We start from the raw sequence: 16867 nt of genomic DNA on the forward strand, positions 1-16867 counted from the left end.
AGAGGCGACTGAATCATATTAAGCAGTCATAGGAGGTTGGAATTTATTCTGGGTGCAGTGGGAACCATTGGAAGATTTCAGATTTATGTTCACATCTTCAAAGGACCCCCCTGTTGCTCTGTAGAGAATAGACTGAGGTGATATAGGCATAGGGAAAACTGGTTAGGACACTACTGGAGTGGTCTGGAGGAGAGATGATGGCTGGAACAGGGATGATGGCATTGGAGATGAAGAGAAGCTGATGCACTTGAGAGATGATGGGAAGAATGGAAAGAATTTATTAATAGATTGGATGTGAGAGTGATGGAAAGGACAGTAGGTAAGAAGAAGGACTCTTGGGTTTCATGCATCTGTGTGGACAGTGGAGCCGTTTCCTGTGGTTGGAAGATTAGGGAAGGAATTTGTTGTTACCCATGAAAGGTACAATCGAGAGTCCATTTTTAAGTACATAAATTTTGAGTTGTTTGTGAGATAGATGAGAGGCAAGGAATAGACAGTTGGATATAGGAGCTTGAAGCTCAGGGAAAAGTGTGGGATGGAAGTATAAATTTGGGAATCATCAGCATATGGATGGTATTTAATGACATGGGCCTGGATGAGATGATGTGGGGAGAGCCTAGAGTGAACAGGGGAGTATGAAGATTGAGCCCTGGAAAAAGCAGCCTGCAGCATAGACTGAGGCGTGGCCAGAGTCATAAGAAAACTGGGCATTGGATGCTATATAAACCAAGAAAGGAGACTTGGGAAGAGGGAATTCAGAAAGAAAGAACTGATATGAATGACTCTAATTCCTCTAGGTCTGAATTTCTGATTTGATGAATGCCTTGAATCCATTTAAGCTGGGAAATTCCATGACTCTATTGTATCTTTGGGAAAACAAGCTTCCAGATGAATCATTGGGTTTCTCTGAAGACTATAAAAACAAGTTCTTGGCAATGCAGAATTTTGTATCTGGCCCTTAAAGTGATCATAGGCAAAGTCAAGCCCAGAACAAAAATGAGGATTTCTGGAGACAAGCTCAAGCAACCATGTAAGTGGCAAAATGCAAGTGGGGTTATTTGCTCTCCTCTTCCAGTAGGGCTGGCTTAGTCATGGCAGACCCCTGGGGGTTGGAAACAAATGGCAGGCCCTGTCTTTAGACAAGGACCTGTGTGCCCCCCTATTCTTGGATTGCTCCTGCTGGCTGGTGTGGGATTGTGCAAGATTGGGTGACCAGAATGGCACTGGCACATTGATTTGGGGTGACTCATATCAGACACAGTCGAATTCAGGGCACTGGGCTACTGGTGAGCCACTGTCAACACTTCGGCTTGAGCTGCGTGTGTGGACCCCATGGTTCAGCTCTCACTCATCTGTTTCAACCATGGTGTAACCTCTGATTTATAGTTTTCAAAGATGTGGAATGGTGGCAGGAGTCCTTTGCCCCCTTGCCATTGGCACCTAAGGATTGTCACCTCCTCCTTCTTAAGCTCCACACCACACATCAGGAGGTCCTCCAGGGGTGGCTGTGTCTATTTCCTCTGAGGGCTTTTATGACCATTGCCTTGCAATGCCAAAGGCTCTTCCTACCAATGTCCTCTCTTGTCTCCAAATGCCCAACCAGGAGTGGGTGCTCTTTGTGTGAATGGGACTGTTTTTCTCGCTCTGTCCATGCCCCTGCCTTTCCTCCCTGTTGGTGGTGGTTTGTGGAAGCAGGAGTGTGGGCAACATTAGAAGCGATCATATTCTAGAAATGCAGTGATTATGGCCTATAGAATTCAAGAGACTACATGATTTGAAGATGTGCTGTTCTGTGTCAATGCTATAAAATTCTAAACAGAAAACTTAACACAATCAGAACATAGATTACCGTTCACACTTTCCTGAATATTCTGGGTAAGACTGGCATTTCTGGTCACCATCAATGGAGCTCAAAGACAACCTCTGAGAGAGTGATTGGAAGCTGGTCCTCACAGATACCACAGTGGATGGTGCAGTGCCATGAGTAACGATGCAGACAGCATTAAAGAAATGCTATTAGAGAACCACAGGGGCACAAAAAAAAAATCAGAGAAACAAAAATCCCAAACCCCAAGTCATATTGTTTTAGTGCAAACATGGTTCAGACATTCTTGACATTGTGAACAGTAGCAGCGGTGCTGCCTTTTTCTCACAGAGAGAGAGAAAATATCGGCCAAAGGAAGAGACATAGCTGGTGCCTGGACTCTATGAAGAATCTTCAGGTGCAGTGATAGAACAATGAACTAATATGTAAGTGCCCCTTTGCTGCTGTTAATTCTAAATCTTCATCAATAAATATCAACATCTCACATGGGCCCATATGTTTTGAAATATAGTTTTAAATCAAATTGTTTGGACAGACAATAGTCCTGCAAAAAGTATCTTTCCAGGGCCTTGCACACCAGGGGTGGCCCTGGTCATTGGTGATCTGGAAAATGCTATGTCAGTGGACTGGTGGTGCTCCATATCTTGTGGAAAAACTGTGAGAGGGAGGAGCATTTGAGGTCTTGCTTCCCAGTGTATGTCATCAGTTTGGCTCAAATAAACTTCTAATAAAAATTCTCTTACATGGACAACATGAAGGGCCAGGATAGAAGTGAAAGGAAAACAAAGTGGGAGGAGTGAGAAAAGACAAATTGGAGATAGTAAATATGGGCAAGTTTTAAAAAAGACTTTTGCTGTAAGTAAGAACACAGAAATGAGGCAGAGTTTGAGGAGTGTGTGGGCTTGAGTCTGTTTTTTTATTTGTTTAAAAATATAAGATATATGCTGATTGGAATGGTCCAGCAGAGGGAGGAAAACTCAGTGCTGTAGGGGAGAGAGAAGAAATGCCAAAGTGATTTCCTTGAGTAGGCCAAATGGGATGGGAATCTAATGTAATGGAGAGAGGCAGATGGGATGGTCTCGGAGAGGAGCACCCGTTACTGAGCCAGTGCTCACTGCCCAATGTGCAAAGGAGCCAATACTATGGCACCAGCTTTGGAGAAAAGAAAGAGCTTTTATTTGCAAGTTTGGCCAGCAAGGAGACAGGAGGCAGGGCTCAAATCGGTCTCTGGATCTGGAATTCGGGGCAAGATTTCAGAGGTGTCAGCACCAGATCTTCCTAGACAAGGGACTCTTGGCTTCTGAAAGGGTCCTGGTGTTCAGGTTCCAGTCATGTCCAGTCCTTTGGTTCTGTGGAGGGACATCAGTTAAGGGTCCACAAGTGCCACTCATGAGTGGTGTTCACAAGTGTTACTCGTAAGTGGTGTATCCAAAGCTTAAACTTTGGTTCTGGGTTTTGTTAGAAACAAGACTTGCTAGTGAATCCTGCCAGTGGGCATGTCAGTGACATCACTGCTCAGTGAGTCATGGATGTGCCCTCTGGACCTCAGTTCTGGTGGTGGGGGTGATCTCCCCTGTCCATTCCAGTCCTGGGTGCTCTCCCCCAGGTTTGGGGTAGGTTTTGTCATGAAAGAATGGTTAAGAATTGTTGAAGTCATGACCATTACTACTTTCTTTTCCCTCCTTTATTTTTATTGCTTCTACTTTACTGTCTTCTATAAACTTGTTCAAGTTTTCCATTCTGAAAAAATAAAACAAAGGGAACCCATATTTAGCCCCTCCCTTTAGTTACTGCTGTTTATTTTTACAATCAAGTTCCTTAAAAGAATATACTGAGCTTACTGCAGTGGAATGGTCTATTGCTCCCAAGTATTAGTTCCTTCTCTTAATAGAATGACACAACTCTGCCCATCATGAGACTTGTCCATCCTTTCTGAAGGAAAGTGTACATCCCTGCCCCACTGATTTGGGTCTGGGCCATGACACTTGTTTTTCTCCATAGAACATGGGTGAACAGAGTGGCACTTCTAAGCAAAGATTTATGAGACAAGACATATTTCCACTCATCCTTCTCAAGCTGTTGCCCTCGGCCATGAGAAGAGCATGCCCCAGAGTGTGGCTGCTCCTTTGGTCTGGGACCTAGAATGAGAAGACACGAGGAGCCCAGCTGGGGGCCTGGTCTGGGAATATGGCTTTGACCACCACCTCACTCTTTTCCTTGATATCATCTCAGTTTCTGAAATAAAAGCAAAAAAAAAAAAAAAGCCAAGATTTTATTATATTTTCAAAATTTTGAGTCTTCATATTTAATCCCTAGTCCCTAAAGAAATGATTTCCATGTAGACATGAAGGGGGTGCATTCTCAGTGAAGTGGGACAGCCACCATGGAAGGAGAGGCTGATCCACATGAGGACTTTGAGAGTCCTGGTACATTAGAGCAGGCCTTCAGAAGTCCTGTTCACATTGAGTAAAATTGGTAGAGAGGATATTGGTACTGAGGTTGGACCTAGAACACCAGTGGATTAACAAAGTACCGCAAACTGGGTCTGGAGACGAGACGTGTGAGATGGAAGCATTGGCATGGCTGGTTCCTTCTGAGGGCTCTGAAGAAAGGATCTGTTCCAGGCCTCTCTTCTTGGCATCAATGGCTGCCCTCTTGTTCATATCCTGTTCTCCTTGTATGCCTATCTGTTTCCACATTTTCCCTTTTTAATGACATCAGTCATACTGGATTAGGGCTCACCCTTATGACCTCATTTAATTATTTCTATAAAGACCCTATATCCAAGTAAGGTATTATTCTGGGGTACTGGGGTTAGGACTTCAGCATATGAATTTGGGGGACACAATTCAACCCCTAACAACTAAGAATAACACTCATGAGAAAGAGGGGAGAGAGATGTCTCCTCTAACATCTGTGGTAGGTGGACTCTTCTAAATATACAGGGAACTCTCTTTAAGGTAGAACAGAGTTGAAGTTCTTCCAGTCCAGATCCTAAGGTGCCCAAGGCAGAGAGGAAGATAAAACAAAACCAGAAAAGAGTTATCACTGAAGGAGACATGCTCTGCCAGCTTTCAGCAGTGGTGAGAGCAGTGGGTGCAGAAGCCACAGTGGCCTAGGTTGTCCTGGCCTACTCTCTGCCGGGAGCTGCAGGGAGCAACACGGCCCGGACACAGACAGAGTGGGTTCTGGAACCAGAAAGACACAAGCATCTTCTACTGATGCTCATGCTGCATCACGTGTTCAATCCTGATAATTGTGATCAATTGTTTTATCCCAATGGGGAGCTCTGTTTATAGATTCAGCTGAGGATTCGGTTCTAAAGGAAAGAAAGAAAAGTAACAGCACATTAGATAAGTTGGTAGGAGACTGTGCCTGTCCATTGTGGTAATGACCACAGACTACCCAAAGAAATGGCGTGGGAAAAAAACCAGGTGGGTGGTCACATTTAAAATCTTCCCCAAAGTGGTTGTTTTGTTTGTTTGTTTTTGTTTTTAGCTCCTTTGCAACCCTGACCACACTGTGATTGACTAATCAATTGTTATTATTTGTGCTTGTGTCCCCTCCAAATTCATATGCTGAAGATTTAACCCCCAAAGTGAATGCATTTGGAAATGGGGGCCTTTATGGAAGTAACTAAAGTTAAATGAGCTCATAAGAGTGGGACCCTGATCCCATAGGATAGTGACCTTATAAGACACCAAAGATCTCTCTTTCTCTGCATGTGCACAAAGAAGAGCCTGTGAGCACAGTGAGAGGCTGGCCGTCTACAAGCCGGCGAGAGGGCTCTCTCCAGGAACTGAGTCTTGGAATTCTCCGCCTCTGGAACTGCGAAAAATAAATTTCTGTTGTTTAAGCCACCCAGTTTATGGTATTTTGTTATGGCAGCTCAAGGAGACTAATTTAAATTATGTGTTCCCTCTTAGACGCCATGCATCTATATTTGCCCGGTATCACCAGTGCCTGGCATGGTGCCCCTCACAGGGCAGGCACTCGGTCAACATTCATTGAATGAATAATTAGTAAATGAATGCGATGGGAGGTATAATTATCCTCATGTTCTGGTGCAGAAATGGACAGCTATAAAGAGATACTTAAGACTCACAGCCCGGAGACACAAATGGCATTTCATTAATCAAAATTAATTGAAAGTGGACCAGGATGAAACAACATTTTCAAGCACCAACTCTATTAGGAGTCGCTTTAGCTGGTTAGTAAAAAGGGTCATACTTGCCCTGACTTCACTCTAGTGTCCTCCCTCTCATCAGGACCCGAGGGTCACCAGGAGCCGAAAAGGAGGCCCCTGCAGCTCAGCGGCAGCGCGCGCAGCTGAGACTCTATTCGGCCGCCGCCCGCGCGCCGGGTTCCAACTCGCCGCGATTCCTAGAAGCGCCGGGCTGCGCGGGGGGCGGGGCCACGCGCCCGCAGAGGGCGTGACCTCCAGCGCGCGCGGGAAAGGGGCAGGAGCCGCCTGCGCGCGCACTGCCGGCAGCCGCGAGCCGCACGCTCGGGGCCCGGATGGCGGCGGCGGCAGCTGGAAGCGGGACGCCCCGCGAGGAGGAGGGGTCCAGCGGGGAGGCAGCGGCCCCGCAGCAGCAAGCTCCCACGAATGCGTCCGGGGCTCGTCTCTCCAGGCTGCCTCTGGCGCGAGTGAAGGCCTTGGTTAAGGCGGACCCCGACGTGACGCTCGCGGGCCAGGAGGCCATCTTCATCCTGGCGCGAGCCGCGGTGCGGCGGGAGCGCGAGGGGCGCGGGGACGCGGGCGGGAAGCGGGGCGAGGGGCGGGGCCTAGCGGCGGCGTGGGCGGGCGCTGGGGCGGTGGAGGAGGAAGAGGAGGGTCTGGGCGGGGTGCGCCGAGGACCCGGAAGTGAGCCGTGAGTGTAGGGAGGGAAGACAGGAAAAGGCTCGTGTACGGTAGTGGTTTCTAACACACCTGCCTCGCCCTGAGGGCGTGGACGACGGCTTTAATTCGCGTCTCCAGTCTCCACCGCAGGCCTTGTGGGAGCCTCCAGTGAATGAGTGGGGCGGGGCTACAAATGAGGGAGGGGAGACGCGTCGAGGACTGTTGTGGAAGGGGCAGGGGAACAGGCCTTTATGAAGCCCGGGACAACCTTCAGTTCCCCAGAGAACCTCCCCAAGCATCTGAGCCCCCTCCCGCCCCTCCCCCTACTCACAAATAGGAGCTCTCAGAAATGGATCCGATACAGCAGATCCTCCAATACCTGCGTTTTTGTTCAACACCGTTTCCATATCATGTGGATGAGATGTCGTAGGGACTTAACTGTTGTTTCTTTCCCTTAGCCTAAGGTAAAATTGGTTTCGTTGTATGGCTGGCGTTGGGCGTAAAGTCTCAACGTTAAGCGAGGGCTTACTGTGTACCTCTCCTGTTGGCTTCGCAGGAACTGTTCGTGGAGACTATTGCGAAAGATGCCTACTGCTGTGCGCAACAAGGAAAGAGGAAAACCCTCCAGAGGAGAGATTTGGGTAGAGTGTCACTGTGGTATCTGCTGCAGGGGGCTGACAGGGGAGGCTGGGTGAAGCTTACCCTCCTACAGGTTAAGAAGGCGTCACTGTAAAAGGAGAGGTGCCGCAGGGTCTCTGTGGTGTTTTCTGTTGGACTGCCGTGGCGTCAGAAAGCCCTGCCTTCAGAGTCTCTGTGCTTTTGGAGGCCGGAGGGATGTTGGGGCAGAGAATGAAAGGAGTCTAGTTGTTGCCAAAGCTGACTAGACCTCTGCATGCTTTCTGCCATGTTGTACCAGGCTTGACAGTTCTTTTTCCCCTAGAAACTGGGAGTTTGATTTCTGACTCTCCTTTCTAGGTGGTAACCGTCACACATTTGTAAGCTTTCTTATAGCCTATTTTCACTTTCTCTGCTATATTGCTAAACTCTTCTCCGATGATGCTCAGAGCCAAGAGGTTCTCTTCACTGAACAGTATTTGTCCAGGCTTTTCTTACTCTTACAGAGAGAGAGAGCTAATAGGTAAGATTTGGTGATGGGGTAGAAATGGACCTCAAGATAGCAAAGGGACAAATTTATAAATTCCCTGATTTGCTTAAAGCCTCTTACCTCCTTTAGTGTGTGGGTTGTGCTTTTGGGGAGCTGCTGTCCAAATGACCAGAGATAGTCAGGTGTCCCTTTACCTTGTGTTTCAGATAATGCAATAGAAGCTGTGGATGAATTTGCTTTTCTGGAAGGTAAGTTCTCTATCAGTGGATAATTATTTCCAACTGCCTTTTTCCATGTTAATGATCTGAGTTCAAAACATTATAAAAAATGGATGCGTGATTCTTCCTTGTTTGTATAGGGATAGTTCTCCCTACTTCCTTTTAAGATAAGAAAAACTGATTTGGTAAATCTGGTGAGATTTAGAAATTACAATTCCCGCCCCACTGGGGGTGGCTCAGCGGTTGAGCGTGGACCTAGGATCCAGGCCATCGGGGTTCGATTCCCGGTTAGGGCACATGCCCGGGTTGCGGCCAGATCCCCAGTCGGGGGCGTGCAGGAGGCAGCCAATCAATGACTCTCTCATCATTGATGTTTCTATCTCTCTCCCTCTCCTTTCCCCTCTCTGAAATCAATAAAGATATATTAAAAAAAAAGAAAGAAAAGAAATTCCAATTCCCTTGAGGAATTAGAACTTCTACCTGAGAATTGCTAATCATAAAGAAATGGGAGATAAATTAAGACCAAAGTGGAGTTAGGTGGATCCCGAAGTTTAATTCCTACTTTGGTCTCACTCTAGATATAAGTCTTCCCCCTTATAAAGCTAGAAATCAGAAACAGTTGCCAACATTTGAAAGGATTAATTCTTGTTCCTTTTTCTTCAACAATCCGTGGTAAGTATTTTCCTGTGGTGAGAGATTCTGTACTTGCCTGCATCTATTCTTAGGAATTTTAGATGAACTCATGTTTACTAACTAAATCTTGTCATTGAAACAATAAATATTTGAAATACCTCATTTTAGCTACCTTCTCTCAGAACTGTTTCTGATTGCACTATACCAAGTTGTTCTCATTACCTACTTCGAGCCTCATTACTTTCCAAAATCTTTTCTTGATGTATTTATTTCTTTATATGGACACTTTTGTTTTGCATCTTTGTATCAGTCTAGGCCCCTGGCCCTTTTGATATATTCTTTCAGATGTCTTTAAAGATAAATTCCCATGACCAGCTTCAAGTATTTTCTTAATTTATAGACTTTTCTTAAGCCTCTCTGTTTATGTACTCATTATTCTTAAAAATAACTTGTTTGCCGCCTGCCTAAGGCAGGTAACTTCTTACGACTGACTTCCTGTAAGTTTTCTAATAAAAAATGTTGGGAGCATACTCTGCCTGCTCATTTTTAATTACCAGCTCTTCAGAGATGAGTAATATGATCAGATCTGTATTTTAAAGACATACCACTAGTGCCCTGTGGATAATAAATTAATTGGAGGGTGCCAGAAATAGAAGTGGAGAGATCTTATGCAGTTTTCCATCCCAGCCTCTCCCATGGCATAGTGCTTAGCTTGGATTTTTAATAAATGCCACTTATTGAGTGGTCGATGTGTTCATTTTCATGTTCCGATCCAATAATCTCAGTAATTGAATCCTCTCTGCTATATTACATTAATAGATCAGAATTTTGACCATTTTAGCCCCTGTGGATTTAGTCAATATTATATTATTTTGTACCTGGTAAAGTAAATGTTCTATGTCCTTAGATTTGTATGTTCTAAGTAGAAAATTACTTTTTTCTTTTTTAATCAAGGCAATATATATCCATGCTTAAAAATCAAATAGTTACTTAATGGCTTATAATGAAATGTAGCTGTTGCCCCTCACCCTTTTGCTTCTGTTTTTAGCTTTCAGGTGGTTACTTGTATTTCTAAATAATATGCTTCCTCCTTGATTTACCAACTGCAGGTGTTACTAACTCCTGCTATGATAAATGAAGACTTGGCTAACCTATACTATCCCATAAATCTTTCTCTCTGTTTTTTGGTAGTTGTATCATTATTTTTAGTTCCTTTGTTACCTTTACAGGTTATATAACACACCAAAATGTCTATTTTTTGTTGTATCCAACTTTCAACATTTTTCTTGTCTCCCCACTTTATAAAGTATGACTGTTACTGCACCTATCTTTTCCTTTCCTGTTTTTAATCCAGTTCTAGCTGTTGCTTTGTGTCATCTACACTTATTCTTTGACATTGTTGTGGCCGATAACACTTATATCATCTTATCAGAATTTCAGAATGAAATCTTCCTTGCTTTACCTATAGGTTGAAGGTAGAAACTGAAAAACAGTACTGTGAATAGTCGTCCTATATGCTTTCTGTTCCTTAATACTTCAAACAGGTCCCCTCCCTGCAAGCAACTGTTATTAGGCTCTGTAATCTTCTGGATATTTTGTCAAATAAATAAATTTATATATGTATATTCCTGTGTAAGTTTTTCCTTATGAAATACATGAACAAATGTAAAGTCAATAAAGGATAAACAGCATTGTAACCACCAACTAGGCCAAGAGATAGAATATTGTCAGCACCCAGAAGCTCCATATATATATTTGTTCTTCATCATATTCCTTCCTATTCTCTGTCCTGACATAACTGTATCCTGACTTTTTGGTAATTACGTCCTTGATTTTCTTTATAATTTTACCACATAAGCATGCATGTGTTCTTACTGAATTTCTCTTGTTTGCTTATTTCATCAATTCTTAAGAGTTGTGTGTTAAAGTCTATTATGATTGTGGACTATTTCTATTTCTATTTCTATTTCTCGGACTGTTTTTTATATATTATGAGACCGCACGATTAGGTACATATATATGTACTTTTAGTATTGTAATATATTATTATTTGAGTCTTTTACGTTTATAAATTGACCATTGTTATTTCTAGCAGTGCTTTTTGCCTTAAGGTCTATTCTAATATTAAAGCTTACCAGCTCTCTTTTTTTTTTTACTATTTTCATGGTATATTTTTTTATGTTTACCTTTCCATATCTTTGCAAATAGTATATAATTGGAATTTTTTTTTTTTTTAAATTCAGACTGAGTCGTTAGCTGGCACACACTCAGGTAATTTATTTTTGATGTAATTAGTGATATGATTGGTTTTAAATCTACCATCCCATTTTGTCCTTTCTGTTTGTCTTGCCCATGTTTTATTTTTCTTCTCCATTTTTTGCTCCTGTTTTTGAGTATAATATTCCTTTTTTCCCCTCTATTGTTTTGGAAGTTAGTTGTTCTAGTTAGTTCTATTCTTTTGGAAGTTAGTTGTTCCAGTTAATTAGTTCTAGTCTTTTATTTATTTATTTATATTATTATTTTTTTAATTTATCTTTATTGTTGAAAGTATTACAGATATCCCCCCTTTTCTTCCCCCTTGGTCCCTCCACCCCACATCCACCCCTCCCACCCCCAGGTCTTCACCACACTATTGTCTGTTTCCATGGGTTATGCATATATGCACATAAGTTCTTTGATTAATCTCTCCCTGCCCCCCCCTTCCCACTGAGATTCATCAGCCTGTTCCATGCTTCTGTGTCTCTGGATCTATTTTGTTCCTCAGTCTATTTTGTTTATTAGATTCCACATATGAGTGAGATCTTGTAAAACTGAATCAGGAAGAATCAGAAAACCTGAATAGGCTAATAACTGATAAAATTGAAGCAGCAATCAAAAAACTCCCAGCAAACAAGAGCCCTGGTCTGGACAACTTCACAGGGGAGCTTTCTAATTCTTTAAGTTGTAGGGTTAGATAGTTTACTAAAAATCTTTCTTGCTTTTTGAGGTTGACCTGTAGTGCTATGAAATTCCCTCTTAGGTCTGCTTTCGCTGTGTCCCATAGATTTTGGGTTGTTGTGTGTTCATTTTCATTTGTTTCCAGGAAGTTGATTTCTTTCTTGATTTTATTGATAACAACATGCTATCTAGCCTCCATCTGTTTGAATATTTTGAATGTTTTTACTGTAATTGGTTTCTAATTTTATGCCCTTGTGATCTGAGATGCTTGATATGATTTCAGTTTTCTTGAAATTGTAGAAACTGATTTTGTGTCCTAACATGTGGTCTATCTTTGAGAATGACCCTTGCACTTGAGAGGAATGTATATTCTGCAGCTTTGGGGTGAAATGTTCTGTAAATATCAATTAAATCCATCTGACCTAGTGTGCCATTTAGAGTCACTGTTTCTGCGTTGACTTTTTGTCTGGAAGATCTATTCAGTGAAGTCAGTGGAGTGTTAAAGTCCATGACTATGACTGTATTGCTGTTGATCTCTCCTTAAAGTCCTTAAGGTTATTATTGATAGGTCCTTATTTATTGCCTTTTTAATTCTTTATGCCTATGTTTCTTTCTCTATTTCTTCTTCTTATTACAGCAGTCCCTTTAACATTTCCTGCAATGCTGGTTTGGTGGTGATATACTCCTTTAGCCTTTTTTTGTCTGGGAATCTTTTTATTTCACCATCTATTTTGAATGATAGCCTTGCTGGATAGAGTAGTTTTGGTTTCAGATCCTTGTTTTGCATTATCTTGAATACTTCATGCCATTTCCTTCTGGCCTGTAAAGTTTCTGATGAGAAGTCAGCTGACAGCCTTATGGGAGCTCCTTTGTAGGTAACACATTGCTTTTCTCTTGCTGCCTTTAATATTCTCTCTGTCTTGAGAGAATATTAAGATTTTTGGCATTTTAGTTATGATGTGTCTGGGCATGGGCCTCTTTGGATTCTTCTTGCTTGGGACTCTCTGTGCCTCTTGAACTTGTGTGACTTTTTCCTTGACCAAGTTAGGGAAGTTTTCTGCCATTATTTCTTCAAACAGGTTCTCTGACCCTTGCTTACTTTCAACCTGTTCTGGCACTGCTATGATGCAAATATTGTTATGTTTCATATTGTCCCACAGATCCTTTAGACTGACCTTCTGTTTTTAATTGTTTTTTCTTTTTGTATTTCTGATTGATTGATTTTTTTTCTACCCTGTGTTTTAATTTGCTCATCCGATCCTCAGCTTCCTCTAATCTGCTGTTTATTCCTTCCAGTGTATTATTTCTGCTATGCCATTCTTCATTTCTGACTGGTCATTTTTCATAATTTCCATATCTTTTTTCATGCTGTTGAGCATCATTACAATTGGTATTCTGAACTTTATATCTGATAGATTGCTTATCTCTATTTCATTTTGCTCTTTTTCTGGAGACTTCTCTTGTTCTTTCATTTGGGGTTTGTTTTTTTGTCTCCCAATTTTAGCTGCTTATTTGGGTTTGTTTCTATGTATTAGGTAGGCCTGCTAGGACTCTGTTTTCTTAGACTGTCTCTGGTGCAGGCCAGTGTCAGATGCTGTTTGTGACTGGCCTTGAGTATCCCATTTGGAGTTATCAACAGCCCATGGCTTAAGGTTTCCTTTATTGGGGCTGGGTGCGTTTGCACAGTTCTAGTCTTTTAGTTGCTACTCTTATCAGTTACTTCATACATCTTTAGTTTATTAAAGCCTAGTATTAGTACCTTTCCCCTCAGTCTCAACAAAATGGGATCTTAGAATCCATTAACTCCATTTATAAGTCCCTCTTTTGCCACACGTGTTATTGTCATGAATTTTTGTTTCATCTTTTGTTTTGTGTTTGATGGTTCCCATAAGACATTATCATTGCTATCTTACACAGTCAATGATACATAAATTTATCCATATTCTTACTATTGTCTTTGCTCTTCTTTCCATTGTATAGTTCTGATCCTCCATTTGTGATCATTTTTTTTCTGAAGTAAACCCTTTAGAACTTCCTTTAGTTTGGGTCTTCTGGTAGCTGCCTTTTTCTTTTTTCTTTCAGCATGTGGAAGCTATCATTTTATTTTTTTTGGTTTCTATTGTTTTTGTTGAAAAATTACCTGTTACATCTATTATTCTTTTAGAGCTGATTCATCCTTTTTTCTGTTTGCTTTTGAGGTGTTCTCTTTACCTTTGATGTTTTTGTAGTTCACTTTGATGTATCTAGGTGTAGCTTTCTAATGTAGTCTGCTTAGAGTTGTTAAATCTGTGGATCTGTCCTGGAGAATTCTTAGCCAATAACTGCTGAAACATTGGCTCTGCTTTGTTTTTTCTATCTCCTTTCTCTTTGGGATTCCCATTAAATAGATGTTAAAACTCAACCATAATTTTGCCTCTCCATGATGTATTCTATGTAATTTTCCTCACCTTCCAGTTCTCTCTTCAGTGATCTTATCTCCTTTAAACTTTTCTGTTGATTTTTTTAGTTTCAGTTTTTGTTTTTATATTTTTCAGTTCTGCAAATTCTATTTGGTTATTTTTAAATGTTTTTTGTTACTTTTCATGGTTTGTATTTTTTGCAGGCATTTTGAAAGCTTGTATTTTATTTCTTTGAACATAGTAAGCACAATTGTTTATTGTCTGTGTCCAATCTAACACCTAAGCCTTTTGAAGCATTTTTTGTTTGTTTTTTTTTTGGTTTATTGTTTTTGTTAATACTGTCTCATGACCTTTTTTCCTCTGTATCCCTAGTTGTATCAGTACATGGTTCATTGGATTTGAAAGTGTTATTTGTTGGATACTTTGCGGCCTTCTATGATGAAATCTTTCTCCAAAGATTTTTATGTGCTTCTGCAAGGCACTTAGGGGCACTTATCAGTGTAGGAGCTCCAAAACCAAGATTTGAGGATGCTTGGATCACCGTGGTGATATGAACTGTGCTAAGGTCTGTGAGGGGGCTGATTTAATTCTGGTTTTGCCTTACTTGAAAGTGTAGCCATTTGGGGCTCCAACTTTTAAAAAAGGGTGTGTGTTGGGGGAGGCAGGTTATCAGACCTTCCCACTTGGGGAGATTCAGGGATTTGACTCTTGGTTTTCTGAGCCTTCCAGAATAATAGCAGTTTCTTAGCTCTGTCTTTTGGATTAGCAGATGCCTTGAGGGCAAAAGCAGCTTTGAAGGCTGGGTTTACCTTGTGTTTCTCACCGTTCTGCATGTTGGATTTGCCTTTTCTTGATGCTTCTTCAATGCCTAGAGGCTTTTTAAAAAAAATACTTGAATCAGCTTTATCAGTTGGTCTCAGCAGGAATTTACATTCTCACTTTTTTCAAAAAAGTAAATTTTGGCCTCTCACTATGTAGAATTTTTTCAAATGCCTTGTATTTTTATTTTTTTAAAAATGAGGGAGTAAGAAGGCTGGTGGAAACTCTGTGTGTGTGTGTGTGTGTGTGTGTGTGTGTGTGTGTGTGTGTGGTTTTTGCCTGCCACTTTAACTTTAGTGTGAGTAGGAGTGGGACTAGATGTTACGGTGTGGTCCCCCAAAGGCCAGAATGCAGAGAGCTTTGGTGTGGGAAGCTGGCATTTTCAGAAGCTGCTCTAGTTCTCCAGATAATTCTTTTAGTTCTTTAGAAGAGAGCCCTCTGACATTTTCCTGCCAAGTAAGGTTTACATTCTTGTTTTCTGGTAGTGCTGCATTCAGGGAGGGTTATAGGGAAATGGAGCCAGCTGTTTGTCTCTTTCCATCATTCCTGGTGTCTGAGTCTGCAGCCTCCCCCATGGGTCTCCTAGGCAGATGGGCTCCCACCTCTGCTGCAGCTCCCTCTGTGTTCATTCTAGGCTCATTTTCCCTCTGCACTATTTATAAACATACTTAAGTCAGCTTTTTGTTGAAATCTCTCAACTGCTGATGGACTCCCTCCCCCAATTCTTTGTTGTAGATTTATGTCTTTTTTAACCCTTTTTCCCTTTTGAATGGAATCTAGGATAGGAGGGCATACATAGAAACTTATGGGCTCAGCATCCTATCTTGAACTGGAACTTTCTAAAAAAATCATAAACTCTTTGCTTAGAGAACTTACCTCATGTATTTTGTATCATTCACCCCTTGTATGGTCTCCACAAATGCTCATTAACTAACACAACTCCTTAGGTCTTTTCCCAGCACTAATCTGAACTCTTCAGACCAGTGTGCTTAATTCCCAACTGCCCACCCTTTACTGACATGCTTTTTTCCGAGGATATTTGGGATGGATATTCTTCTAAACAAGTATGTTGGTCTTAGAGAACTGCCAGCACCAAAGCAGCTTCCACTTTAACCTTGCCAAGTTTGTTACACTCCTCCAGCTCTTGAGGCACTTTGCTTGATACATTGCTCTTTGTCTTTTTAGGTACTTTGGATTGATTGCTGAGCTGGGCACTTTTGTGAACCTTCACCTGCATCCTTCAGCTAGCCTTCTTCAGGCCTCAGCTTTGAAGAACAGAGTCCTTGGAAAGTCACACTTACATACTTTTCCTGTTCTGGCTTCACCTAAGCTGGAATAAACAGAGGTCTCACCTGTTCATTTTCCTCTACAAGGTCTTCCACTGCTGTGTCTTCCATTTCTGGCCTGGATGCAGCAGCTGCTGCTTGAGGCAGAGACAAAGAAAATGATTTGTGTTGGTTGCTTACTGAATGGTAGGGACAAGAATAAAGGTCTCTGATCAGCTTCAAGCGAGTGTGTTTCATAGTTCTGCCTTTGTTTTCGCCACCATGACAGGAAAGCTGCTGTACCTAGTCACAGACCTTCCTGATTATCCCTACCAGCCATACTGAATCTTAGTCTTTCATTTATTCTTCATTTTTCCAGCTTGTCACCAGAATCTGGTTCCAGAGTTTACTGGATACCACTTAAGGTCTTCATAAGTTCAAATAAATGTGATCCTAGATTTAAAACTAACAGCTTTGTTGAGATATATATAATTCATATACCATGCAGGTCACCCATTTAAAGTACTGTATATATTTCAATAGTTTTTAGTATAGTCATAAATACATATAACTATCACCACAATTTTAGAACATTTTTATATGAGTGGAATCATAATATGTGGTATTTTGTGTCTGGCCTCTTTCATGAAGATAATGCTTTCAAGGTTTATCTATGTGATGGCATGTATCAGTACCAATTCCTTTCTTTTTACTTGTAAAATATACATAACATAAAATTTACCATTTAAAACATTTTTTAGTTTACATTCATGGTGGTGTACAACCATCACAACATCATATATCTCCAGAACATTTTCCATCT

The 16867-nt window shown here is 41.7% G+C and overlaps 1 protein-coding gene across 1 annotated transcript; it reads left to right on the top strand.

Annotated features, from left to right (window-relative positions):
* Positions 1-6279: 6279 nt before the first annotated feature.
* Positions 6280-16287, top strand: POLE4 (DNA polymerase epsilon 4, accessory subunit). Its single transcript, XM_081157025.1, has 4 exons — positions 6280-6553; positions 7225-7309; positions 7980-8021; positions 15965-16287. Exons 1-4 carry the CDS (start codon positions 6344-6346, stop codon positions 15976-15978), a joined length of 351 nt encoding a protein of 116 aa, XP_081013151.1. The 5' UTR covers positions 6280-6343; the 3' UTR covers positions 15979-16287.
* The last annotated feature ends 580 nt before the right edge of the window (positions 16288-16867 follow it).

Source organism: Miniopterus schreibersii (assembly GCF_964146895.1).
Source record: "Miniopterus schreibersii genome assembly, chromosome: 13".
In the NCBI taxonomy this organism is placed as follows: Eukaryota; Metazoa; Chordata; class Mammalia; order Chiroptera; family Miniopteridae; genus Miniopterus; species Miniopterus schreibersii.

Excerpts from the sequence above, each read along its gene's own strand:
- POLE4 (XM_081157025.1), top strand. The coding sequence starts at position 6,344 with ATGGCGGCGGCGGCAGCTGGAAGCGGGACGCCCCGCGAGGAGGAGGGG. Across the intron at positions 6,554-7,224 it reads TCATCCTGGCGCGAGCCGCG|GAACTGTTCGTGGAGACTAT; the intron begins GTGCGGCGGGAG and ends TTGGCTTCGCAG. Across the intron at positions 7,310-7,979 it reads CCTCCAGAGGAGAGATTTGG|ATAATGCAATAGAAGCTGTG; the intron begins GTAGAGTGTCAC and ends CTTGTGTTTCAG.